The sequence below is a fragment of the Branchiostoma lanceolatum genome, chromosome 6 (assembly GCF_035083965.1).
Source record: "Branchiostoma lanceolatum isolate klBraLanc5 chromosome 6, klBraLanc5.hap2, whole genome shotgun sequence".
Classification (NCBI taxonomy): domain Eukaryota; kingdom Metazoa; phylum Chordata; class Leptocardii; order Amphioxiformes; family Branchiostomatidae; genus Branchiostoma; species Branchiostoma lanceolatum.
The window spans coordinates 58,455-70,679 of record NC_089727.1 but is presented as its reverse complement, the minus strand read 5'-3'; the positions used below and the strand labels follow the sequence as shown (position 1 = coordinate 70,679).

General features: G+C 48.6%; 2 protein-coding genes across 2 annotated transcripts in view; both read right to left on the bottom strand.

Annotated features, from left to right (window-relative positions):
• Positions 1–2,722, bottom strand: part of LOC136437127 (uncharacterized) — a 49,803-nt gene extending 47,081 nt beyond the window's left edge. The window contains exons 1-2 of the mRNA XM_066431605.1: positions 2,165–2,722; positions 1,806–1,948 (exon numbers count right to left, since the gene is read on the bottom strand). Of these exons, the coding sequence (XP_066287702.1) occupies positions 1,806–1,948; positions 2,165–2,232 (211 nt within the window). The 5' untranslated portion in view covers positions 2,233–2,722. The remainder of the gene's footprint in view (positions 1–1,805; positions 1,949–2,164) is intronic.
• A 478-nt stretch (positions 2,723–3,200) lies between these two features.
• LOC136437126 (uncharacterized) overlaps positions 3,201–12,225 on the bottom strand; it is a 14,853-nt gene continuing 5,828 nt past the window's right edge. Inside the window, exons 7-16 of the mRNA XM_066431604.1 lie at positions 11,884–11,980; positions 10,359–10,475; positions 8,617–8,890; positions 7,902–8,086; positions 6,272–6,496; positions 5,924–6,112; positions 5,561–5,749; positions 4,694–4,882; positions 4,273–4,425; positions 3,201–3,412 (exon numbers count right to left, since the gene is read on the bottom strand). Of these exons, the coding sequence (XP_066287701.1) occupies positions 3,201–3,412; positions 4,273–4,425; positions 4,694–4,882; positions 5,561–5,749; positions 5,924–6,112; positions 6,272–6,496; positions 7,902–8,086; positions 8,617–8,890; positions 10,359–10,475; positions 11,884–11,980 (1,830 nt within the window). The remainder of the gene's footprint in view (positions 3,413–4,272; positions 4,426–4,693; positions 4,883–5,560; positions 5,750–5,923; positions 6,113–6,271; positions 6,497–7,901; positions 8,087–8,616; positions 8,891–10,358; positions 10,476–11,883; positions 11,981–12,225) is intronic.

Here is a 12,225-nt window from a genome sequence, read left to right as displayed (position 1 = left end):
ACAGATATGTACCTGGTTGCCTGCACTCATATAACACATAAAGACATGTACCTGGTTCCCTGCACTCATATAACACATAAAGACATGTACCTGGTTCTCTGCACTCATATAACACATAAAGACATGTACCTGGTTCTCTGCACTCATATAACACATAAAGGCTCCCTGCACTCATGTAACACATAAAGACATGTACCTGGTTCCCTGCACTCATATAACACATAAAGACATGTACCTGGTTCCCTGCACTCATATAACACATAAAGACATGTACCTGGCTCCCTGCACTCATATAACACATAAAGACATGTACCTGGTTCCCTGCACTCATATAACACATAAAGACATGTACCTGGCTCCCTGCACTCATGTAACACATAAAGACATGTACCTGGTTCCCTGCACTCATATAACACATAAAGACATGTACCTGGTTCCCTGCACTCATATAACACATAAAGACATGTACCTGGTTGCCTGCACTCATATAACACATAAAGACATGTACCTGGTTGCCTGCACTCATATAACACATAAAGACATGTACCTGGTTGCCTGCACTCATATAACACATAAAGATATGTACCTGGTTGCCTGCACTCATATAACACATAAAGACATGTACCTGGTTGCCTGCACTCATATAACACATAAAGATATGTACCTGGTTGCCTGCACTCATATAACACATAAAGACATGTACCTGGTTCCCTGCACTCATATAACACATAAAGACATGTACCTGGTTCCCTGCACTCATATAACACATAAAGACATGTACCTGGTTCTCTGCACTCATATAACACATACAGATATGTACCTGGTTCTCTGCACTCATATAACACTTAAAGACCTAGTTGCCTGCACTCATATAACACATAAAGACATGTACCTGGTTCTCTGCACTCATATAACACATACAGATATGTACCTGGTTCTCTGCACTCATATAACACTTAAAGACCTAGTTCCCTGCACTCATATAACACATAAAGACATGTACCTGGTTCTCTGCACTCATATAACACATACAGATATGTACCTGGTTCTCTGCACTCATATAACACTTAAAGACCTAGTTCCCTGCACTCATATAACACATAAAGACATGTACCTGGTTCTCTGCACTCATATAACACATAAAGGCTCCCTGCACTCATGTAACACATAAAGATATGTACCTGGTTCCCTGCACTCATGTAACACATAAAGACATGAACCTGGTTCCCTGTACTCATATAACACATAAAGACATGTACCTGGTTGCCTGCACTCATATAACACATAAAGATATGTACCTGGTTGCCTGCACTCATATAACACATAAAGACATGTACCTGGTTCCCTGCACTCATATAACACATAAAGACATGTACCTGGTTCTCTGCACTCATATAACACATAAAGACATGTACCTGGTTCCCTGCACTCATATAACACATAAAGACATGTACCTGGTTGCCTGCACTCATATAACACATAAAGACATGTACCTGGTTGCCTGCACTCATATAACACATAAAGACATGTACCTGGTTGCCTGCACTCATATAACACATAAAGACATGTACCTGGTTGCCTGCACTCATATAACACATAAAGACATGTACCTGGTTGCCTGCACTCATATAACACATAAAGATATGTACCTGGTTGCCTGCACTCATATAACACATAAAGACATGTACCTGGTTCCCTGCACTCATATAACACATAAAGACATGTACCTGGTTCTCTGCACTCATATAACACATAAAGACATGTACCTGGTTCCCTGCACTCATATAACACATAAAGACATGTACCTGGTTCCCTGCACTCATATAACACATCCAGATATTTCTCCGTCCCTCCACACGGATCGCCGAAGACGCTGTTGCTGGCCTGGACGGTGCAGCTGGACTTCCCGCCGCACTCCTCAGTCACCCTGGCGAGACTCGTGGATCCCCTGAAACAGCGACAGGAAACTGCTTTAGACTCTTTCTAAAAAAATGTAGATCGATCACGGTAACAATAACACAGCGCAATAACCATGAGTCACTCTAACACCGTACCTGCAGTTTGTGTTTGGGCTGGATGCGCAGGGCGGGGCCTCCTGCCTTATCCTCCCGTACAATAAGATGCCGTATTACCCGTAAGCAGATCTAACCAGCAGGAACCGTACCTGCAGTCGGTGTTAGGGCTGGATGCGCAGGGCGGAGCGTCCTGCCTTATCCTCCCGTACAATAACATGCCGTATTACCCGTAATTTGATCTAACCAGCGGGAACCGTACCTGCAGTCGGTGTTAGGGCTGGATGCGCAGGGCGGGGCGTCCTGCCTTATCCTCCCGTACAATAACATGCCGCATTACCCGTAGTTAGATCTAACCAGCAGGAACCGTACCTGCAGTCGGTGTTAGGGCTGGATGCGCAGGGCGGGGCGTCCTGCCTTATCCTCCCGTACAATAACATGCCGCATTACCCGTAGTTAGATCTAACCAGCAGGAACCGTACCTGCAGTCGGTGTTAGGGCTGGATGCGCAGGGCGGGGCGTCCTGCCTTATTCTCCCGTACAATAACATGCCGCATTACCCGTAGTTAGATCTAACCAGCAGGAACCGTACCTGCAGTCGGTGTTAGGGCTGGATGCGCAGGGCGCGGCGTCCTGCCTTATTCTCCCGTACAATAACATGCCGCATTACCCGTAGTTAGATCTAACCAGCGGGAACCGTACCTGCAGTCGGTGTTAGGGCTAGATGCGCAGGGCGGAGCGTCCTGCTTTATCCTCCCGAACAGTAACATGCCGTATTACCCGTAAGCAGATCTAACCAGCAGGAACCGTACCTGCAGTCGGTGTTAGGGCTGGATGCGCACGGCGGGGCGTCCTGCCTTATCCTCCCGTACAATAACATGCCGCATTACCCGTAAGTACATCTAACCAGCAGGAACCGTACCTGCAGTCGGTGTTAGGGCTGGATGCGCACGGCGGGGCGTCCTGCCTTATCCTCCCGTACAATAACATGCCGTATTACCCGTAGTTAGATCTAACCAGCGGGAACCGTACCTGCAGTCGGTGTTAGGGCTGGATGCGCAGGGCGAGGCGTCCTGCCTTATCCTCCCGTACAATAACATGCCGCATTACCCGTAGTTAGATCTAACCAGCAGGAACCGTACCTGCAGTCGGTGTTAGGGCTGGATGCGCAGGGCGGAGCGTCCTGCCTTATCCTCCCGTACAATAACATGCCGCATTACCCGTAGTTAGATCTAACCAGCGGGAACCGTACCTGCAGTCGGTGTTAGGGCTAGATGCGCAGGGCGGAGCGTCCTGCTTTATCCTCCCGAACAGCGCCCACAGGACGCCGATCTGCGTGCCGGCCGGACAGTCTATAGACATCGTCTGCCCCTCACACACCAACTGCCTGGTCGGAGCGGCTGGATAGAAGACAACAACACACTGGTTACAACAACACAATGGCTACAACACCACACTGGCTACAACAACACACTGGCTACAACAACACACTGGCTACAACAACACACTGGCTACAACAACACACTGGCTACTTAGTCTGTGTTCTGAAAGGTTTCGTGCATTTACATTGATTGGTTCGTACAAAAGCGGGTTCTTGTGGGAAAGAATTATTTACTGGCAACTGTTACAATGTACTCCACAGTCACAGACTACAGACACTCAGACAGCATAGGTGATTTTCGAGAGTCAACAATTACAGTTGTATAGGGACAAAAACAAGTTCATGAATGAAATTGCACATAAGTAGATTCGAATACGTTTTAACTAAATGGCCATTAGAATCAGTCCTACAACCCACTTTAACATCGTTTAAAGTCATTAGAATACATGCATATTGAGTAGGTGCATACGTAAATCATAATAACCTTAATCTAACCTTCGTCGATTTAATTCAGAATAGTTTTGGGGCAAGTTTTATTTGGAGGTCAGAGGTTGGAAATCACTAGCCGTGCACAGCTGTTGCCTCCTGTAAGGAAGACTTACCCTGCACAGCTGTGGCCTCCTGTTAGGAAGACTTACCCTGAACAGCTGTGGCCTCCTGTAAGGAAGACTTACCCTGCACAGCTGTGGCCTCCTGTAAGAGAGACTTACCCTGCACAGCTGTGGGAAGCCTTACCCTGCACAGCTGTTGCCTCCTGTAAGGAAGACTTACCCTGCACAGCTGTGGCCTCCTGTAAGGAAGACTTACCCTGCACAGCTGTGGCCTCCTGTAAGGAAGACTTACCCTGCACAGCTGTTGCCTCCTGTTAGGAAGACTTACCCTGCACAGCTGTGGCCTCCTGTAAGACAGACTTACCCTGCACAGCTGTGGCCTCCTGTAAGAGAGACTTACCCTGCACAGCTGTGGCCTCCTGTAAGACAGACTTACCCTGCACAGCTGTGTCCTCCTGTAAGACAGACTTACCCTGCACAGCTGTGGCCTCCTAAAAGACAGACTTACCCTGCACAGCTGTGGCCTCCTGTAAGAGAGACTTACCCTGCACAGCTGTTGCCTCCTGTAAGACAGACTTACCCTGCACAGCTGTGGCCTCCTGTAAGAGAGACTTACCCTGCACAGCTGTGGCCTCCTGTAAGAAAGACTTACCCTGCACAGCTGTGGCCTCCTGTTAGGAAGACTTACCCTGCACAGCTGTGGGAAGCCATACCCTGCACAGCTGTGGCCTCCTGTAAGGAAGACTTACCCTGCACAGCTGTGGCCTCCTGTAAGAGAGACTCACCCTGCACAGCTGTGGCCTCCTGTAAGGAAGACTTACCCTGCACAGCTGTTTCCTCCTGTAAGACAGACTTACCCTGCACAGCTGTGGCCTCCTGTAAGAGAGACTTACCCTGCACAGCTGTGGCCTCCTGTAAGACAGACTTACCCTGCACAGCTGTGTCCTCCTGTAAGACAGACTTACCCTGCACAGCTGTGGCCTCCTGTTAGAGAGACTCACCCTGGACAGCTGTGGCCTCCTAAAAGACAGACTTACCCTGCACAGCTGTGGCCTCCTGTAAGAGAGACTTACCCTGCACAGCTGTTGCCTCCTGTAAGACAGACTTACCCTGCACAGCTGTGGCCTCCTGTAAGAGAGACTTACCCTGCACAGCTGTGGCCTCCTGTAAGAAAGACTTACCCTGCACAGCTGTGGCCTCCTGTTAGGAAGACTTACCCTGCACAGCTGTGGGAAGCCATACCCTGCACAGCTGTGGCCTCCTGTAAGGAAGACTTACCCTGCACAGCTGTGTCCTCCTGTAAGACAGACTTACCCTGCACAGCTGTGGCCTCCTGTAAGAGAGACTTACCCTGAACAGCTGTGGCCTCCTGTAAGGAAGACTTACCCTGCACAGCTGTGGGACGACTTACCCTGCACAGCTGTGGCCTCCTGTAAGGAAGCCTTACCCTGCACAGCTGTGGCCTCCTGTAAGGAAGCCTTACCCTGCACAGCTGTGGCCTCCTGTAAGGAAGACTTACCCTGCACAGTTGTGGGAAGACTTACCCTGCACAGCTGTGGCCTCCTGTAAGGAAGACTTTCCCTGCACAGCTGTGGCCTCCTGTAAGGAAGACTTACCCTGCACAGCTGTGGCCTCCTGTAAGGAAGACTTACCCTGCACAGTTGTGGCCTTCTGTAAGGAAGACTTACCCTGCACAGCTGTGGCCTTCTGTAAGGAAGACTTACCCTGCACAGCTGTGTCCTCCTGTAAGACAGACTTACCCTGCACAGCTGTGGCCTCCTGTAAGAGAGACTTACCCTGCACAGCTGTGGCCTCCTGTTAGGAAGACTTACCCTGCACAGCTGTGGCCTCCTGTAAGGAAGACTTACCCTGCACAGTTGTGGCCTTCTGTAAGGAAGACTTACCCTGCACAGCTGTGGGAAGACTTACCCTGCGCAGCTGTGGGAAGACTTACCCTGCACAGCTGTGGGAAGACTTACCCTGCACAGCTGTGGCCTCCTGTAAGGAAGCCTTACCATGCACAGCTGTGGCCTCCTGTAAGGAAGACTTACCCTGCACAGCTGTGTCCTCCTGTAAGACAGACTTACCCTGCACAGCTGTGGCCTCCTGTAAGAGAGACTTACCCTGAACAGCTGTGGCCTCCTGTAAGGAAGACTTACCCTGAACAGCTGTGGCCTCCTGTAAGGAAGACTTACCATGCACAGCTGTGGCCTCCTGTAAGGAAGACTTACCCTGCACAGCTGTGGGAAGACTTACCCTGCACAGCTGTGGCCTCCTGTAAGAGAGACTTACCCTGCACAGCTGTGGCCTCCTGTAAGAAGACTTACCCTGCACAGCTGTGGCCTCCTGTAAGGAAGACTTACCCTGCACAGCTGTGTCCTCCTGTAAGACAGACTTACCCTGCACAGCTGTGGCCTCCTGTAAGAGAGACTTACCCTGCACAGCTGTGGCCTCCTGTAAGGAAGCCTTACCATGCACAGCTGTGGCCTCCTGTAAGGAAGACTTACCCTGCACAGCTGTGTCCTCCTGTAAGACAGACTTACCCTGCACAGCTGTGGCCTCCTGTAAGACAGACTTACCCTGAACAGCTGTGGCCTCCTGTAAGGAAGACTTACCCTGCACAGCTGTGGGACGACTTACCCTGCACAGCTGTGGCCTCCTGTAAGGAAGACTTACCCTGCACAGCTGTGGCCTCCTGTAAGGAAGACTTACCCTGCACAGCTGTGGGAAGACTTACCCTGCGCATCTGTGGGAAGACTTACCCTGCACAGCTGTGGCCTCCTGTTAGGAAGACTTACCCTGCACAGCTGTGGCCTCCTGTTAGGAAGACTTACCCTGCACAGTTGTGGCCTCCTGTAAGGAAGACTTACCCTGCACAGCTGTGGCCTCCTGTAAGGAAGACTTACCCTGCACAGCTGTGGCCTCCTGTAAGGAAGACTTACCCTGCACAGCTGTTGCCTCCTGTTAGGAAGACTTACCCTGCACAGCTGTGGCCTCCTGTAAGGAAGCCTTACCCTGCACAGCTGTGGGAAGACTTACCCTGCACAGCTGTGGCCTCCTGTTAGGAAGACTTACCCTGCACAGCTGTGGCCTCCTGTTAGGAAGACTTACCCTGCACAGTTGTGGCCCCCTGTAAGGAAGACTTACCCTGCACAGCTGTGGCCTCCTGTAAGGAAGACTTACCCTGCACAGCTGTGGCCTCCTGTTAGGAAGACTTACCCTGCACAGCTGTGGCCTCCTGTAAGGAAGACTTACCCTGCACAGCTGTGGGAAGACTTACCCTGCACAGCTGTAGCCTCCTGTAAGGAAGACTAACCCTGCACAGCTGTGGCCTCCTGTAAGAAGACTTACCCTGCACAGTTGTGGGAAGACTTACCCTGCGCAGCTGTGGCCTCCTGTAAGAGAGACTTACCCTGCACAGCTGTAGCCTCCTGTAAGGAAGACTAACCCTGCACAGCTGTGGCCTCCTGTAAGAAGACTTACCCTGGACAGTTGTGGGAAGACTTACCCTGCACAGCTGTGGCCTCCTGTAAGACAGACTTACCCTGCACAGCTGTGGCCTCCTGTTAGGAAGACTTACCCTGCACAGCTGTGGCCCCCTGTAAGGAAGCCTTACCCTGCACAGCTGTGGGAAGACTTACCCTGCACAGCTGTAGCCTCCTGTAAGGAAGACTTACCCTGCACAGCTGTGGCCCCCTGTAAGGAAGCCTTACCCTGCACAGCTGTAGGAAGACTTACCCTGCACAGCTGTGGCCTCCTGTAAGACAGACTTACCCTGCACAGCTGTGGCCTCCTGTTAGGAAGACTTACCCTGCACAGCTGTGGGAAGCCTTACCCTGCACAGCTGTGGGAAGACTTACCCTGCACAGCTGTGGCCTCCTGTTAGGAAGACTTACCCTGCACAGCTGTGGCCTCCTGTAAGGAAGCCTTACCCTGTACAGCTGTGGGAAGACTTACCCTGCACAGCTGTGGCCTGTTCTCCATCACAGACCGCGGGCGACTCGTCCCGTCCGCCCGGACAGTCCGCCCAGCCGTCGCACCCGCCCAGCTCCTGCACACACGAGTCATCCCCACAGCGCAGGCCCAGCCTCTGCCCGCTCACTATGTTCGCTGATGGGACCAGCGTGTCCGGGTAGGAACCCCTGCAGCATGATGGGGAAACTTATATCACAGAAAAGAACTCTGCAGCGCACTATGTTCGCTGATTGGACCAGCGTGTCCGGGTAGGAACCCCTGCAGCATGATGGGGAAACTTATATCACAGAAAAGAACTCAGTGGACAAATGCATGAATTTGCATCAGATACCAAAACGTTTCTTCTGGCCTCATTCAGTTTTGCTCTAAAGCTGTTATTACTGTTATGTTTGAAATACCGCGACAAAGATTCAATCAAAAGCTATGTACGATCTATAATTTCTTTTATGAATAGACCATTTTATTAATAAACCATTTTTGAGTGATTGATACTGTAAGAATAACGTCTAAAGTTAGGGCCTTTTCCGTTATGTTTGTAAGACTTATTTTAATTGAAGATAGCAGAATACTCGTAGATACAAGAATAGCGTGGCTTTGAACCTGTTGTGAGTGACACTATGTTGTACTGAAGAGTGTGCGTACCTTCCGTAGCACTGGCTTCCCCAGGTGTTTCCGTACGCTGAGTAATGGAACGTACCTTCCGTAGCACTGGCTTCCCCAGGTGTTTCCGTACGCTGAGTAATGGAACGCGAACGCCACGCAGAGCGGCTCCGCGTCGCAAGCCTTCGCGCACCCGGCGTACCCCTGGCTGTCGGAGAAGTCTCCCAGGTACCAGTAGTTAGGCGGGTCGCTGGACCTCTCTCCTCCGGATAGATATCCGTCCACCGCGCTCAGGCCATACTCACTACTCCAGCAGTACCGCAGGGGCGTCTCTGGGTCCGGCGGGGGAGACGGCGTGGGTGTGCTGGGGTCTGAAAAAGGTGTGATTACAGCGTATAACACATTACACTGAGCTGTTGGCGTATAACACATTACACTGAGCTGTTGGCGTATAACACATTACACTGAGCTGTTGGCGTATAACACAGTACACTGAGCTGTTGGCGTATAACACATTACACTGAGCTGTTGGCGTATAACACAGTACACTGAGCTGTTGGCGTATAACACATTACACTGAGCTGTTGGCGTATAACACAGTACACTGAGCTGTTGGCGTATAACACAGTACACTGAGCTGTTGGCGTATAACACATTACACTGAGCTGTTGGCGTATAACACATTACACTGAGCTGTGAACGTCTGCCTAGTCATAAGTTCACGAGACTTAGAACAGACAAATATATTTATACTCATTTCTTGCACTTGACAAAATGGAACTTATTTAATTAATTAGCTGGAACTTGTTATTCGCTAGATACACTGAGTCATAATCGCTTTTTCATCAAGGAAATTTTGAAATGCCCTGTTATTTTAGTGAAAAATTCCTTAACCCTATGTAGACTTGGCCAGAAATTTAAGAGAGTGATACACACGTGAACGTTGATGATATCTGTAATTTTGGTGACATTACGACGTAATCTGACGTATTATGACGTCATCAATGTGATTTTTGGGCTAAATAAGGAATTCCCGTAACATCAAAAGGTATTATACAAAAAGTCTGTCATAATAATATCAATGTATACCAAGACATCTGACGTCAATGGTAACTACGTTGATGTACAAATGACGTCATAGTCATGTGTTGTTTACGATCCCTTGGGATCCGCCATCTTGGATCGGCCATTGTGAAATTCTTAAAAATACTTTTTTCCACTTATGACCCCCAAACACACTGAAATAGACTAAAAAACGTTAATCTGAATGTTTCTGGTAAAGAAAATTCCAGGTAGTGACGATTTTGAAGGCAAAAAAGCAAGTTGAAACCTAAAATAGTGATATGGTCCCCCATCTTCGATTTTGACCGATCACGTCATAAAATTAGCAAAAATTATGAATATCAAATCATGAAAGCTACATCTCATTACATATGATGTTATACATGTAGCAAAACTAGCGTGGTTGAGCAAAAAAACTTCAGAAATATCATTGTTTTAAAACAATTAGTGATTTTTGCATAAAATGCCTGTCTGATACCGGTTGCCATGGCAACACGAATAACGATAAACATAAACTATTATCATAAAATTGTTGCCAACTAAATTGTAGGGAAAGTAACCAAGTTTGGTAGTCCTAGCATATGTCATTTGGCAGCTATACGATGTCAAAGTTGGCGCGGGCACTTTAAGCTCGTGCATCATATTCAGATGCAGAATAAATTCTGTCTCCCTACCCGTTGTGATGTACGCCTGCACCATTATGATGATAAAAGCCTGTTTCTCTACCTGTCACTAAGTACGATTGTACCATAAGGTAATAAATGCCTGTTTCCCTACCTGTTGGGATGTACGCTTGTACCGTGGTGGGTCCGGCCCCTCTAGCGCTCGTGCCTTCCACAAACCAAGATGGAATTGCCCCCTTCTGGCTGATCATAGCCCAGGACTCCCTAGTACCTATCATGGGATATAAACATGTCACAGCCCAGGACTCCCTAGTACCTATCATGGGATATAAACATGTCATAGCCCAGGACTCCCTAGTACCTATCATGGGGAATAAACATGTCATAGCCCAGGAATGAATTCTACATTGAACACTGGTATTTGATATTGATAAGCGGATGTGATAAAAGTACATGTAACAGCTTTTTCACACTTAATTTTCAAAGTTCGTTTTCTCTGATAAGAATCGCATGTCTGTACGAACAGTATCAACGAGTGCTGCGGTACCTAGCCGTGTTGTATGAACAGTTAAACACGTGTTACGGTGCCAAGTCGAGCTGCACGAACAGTTTAAACAAAGTTTGCGGTACCTAGTCGAGCTGTACGAACAGTTTAAACAAGGTTTGCGGTACCTAGCCGTGTTGTATGAACAGTTAAACACGTGTTAAGGTGCCAAGTCGAGCTGCACGAACAGTTTAAACAAGGTTTACGGTACCTAGTTGAGCTGTACGAACAGTTTAAACAAGGTTTGCGGTACCTAGTCGAGCTGTACGAACAGTTTAAACAAGGTTTGCGGTACCTAGTCGAGCTGTACGAACAGTTTAAACAAGGTTTGCGGTACCTAGTCGAGCTGTACGAACAGTTTAAACAAGGTTTGCGGTACCTAGTCGAGCTGTACGAACAGTTTAAACAAGCTTTGCGGTACCTAGTCGAGCTGTACGAACAGTTTAAACAAGGTTTGCGGTACCTAGTCGAGCTGTACGAACAGTTTAAACAAGCTTTGCGGTACCTAGTCGAGCTGTACGAACAGTTTAAACAAGGTTTGCGGTACCTAGTCGAGCTGTACGAACAGTTTAAACAAGCTTTGCGGTACCTAGTCGAGCTGTACGAACAGTTTAAACAAGGTTTGCGGTACCTAGTCGAGCTGTGCGAACAGTTTAAACAAGGTTTGCGGTACCTAGTCGAGCTGTACGAACAGTTTAAACAAGCTTTGCGGTACCTAGTCGAGCTGTACGAACAGTTTAAACAAGGTTTGCGGTACCTAGTCGAGCTGTACGAACAGTTTAAACAAGGTTTGCGGTACCTAGTCGAGCTGTACGAACAGTTTAAACAAGGTTTGCGGTACCTAGTCGAGCTGTACGAACAGTTTAAACAAGCTTTGCGGTACCTAGTCGAGCTGTACGAACAGTTTAAACAAGGTTTGCGGTACCTAGTCGAGCTGTGCGAACAGTTTAAACAAGGTTTGCGGTACCTAGTCGAGCTGTACGAACAGTTTAAACAAGCTTTGCGGTACCTAGTCGAGCTGTACGAACAGTTTAAACAAGGTTTGCGGTACCTAGTCGAGCTGTGCGAACAGTTTAAACAAGGTTTGCGGTACCTAGTCGAGCTGTGCGAACAGTTTAAACAAGGTTTGTGGTACCTAGTCGGGTTGTTGTCGACCCGTACGCCGCCAGGTCAGGCTCGTTGTCCGCGTTGGTGTCACCGCTGTCATGAACAACAACCGCAATGACCCGTCCCTGTAGCAGGGCGGAAACAACAATTAGGATGTATGGACGTTCATATGTGGCCTCTGTAGGTCAGTAGGAACCATCATATGGTAAAACCCTGCCTCTGTAGGTCAGTAGGAACCATGGTAAAATCATCTATAGGTCGGTAGGAACCATGGTAAAACTATGAACATTCACGGGTAAGTAAAAAGCCAGTAACAATCTTTCTAGTCTCAGTGGAGTGGATCGATTTCTATTCTCTAAAGTTCGGGAGT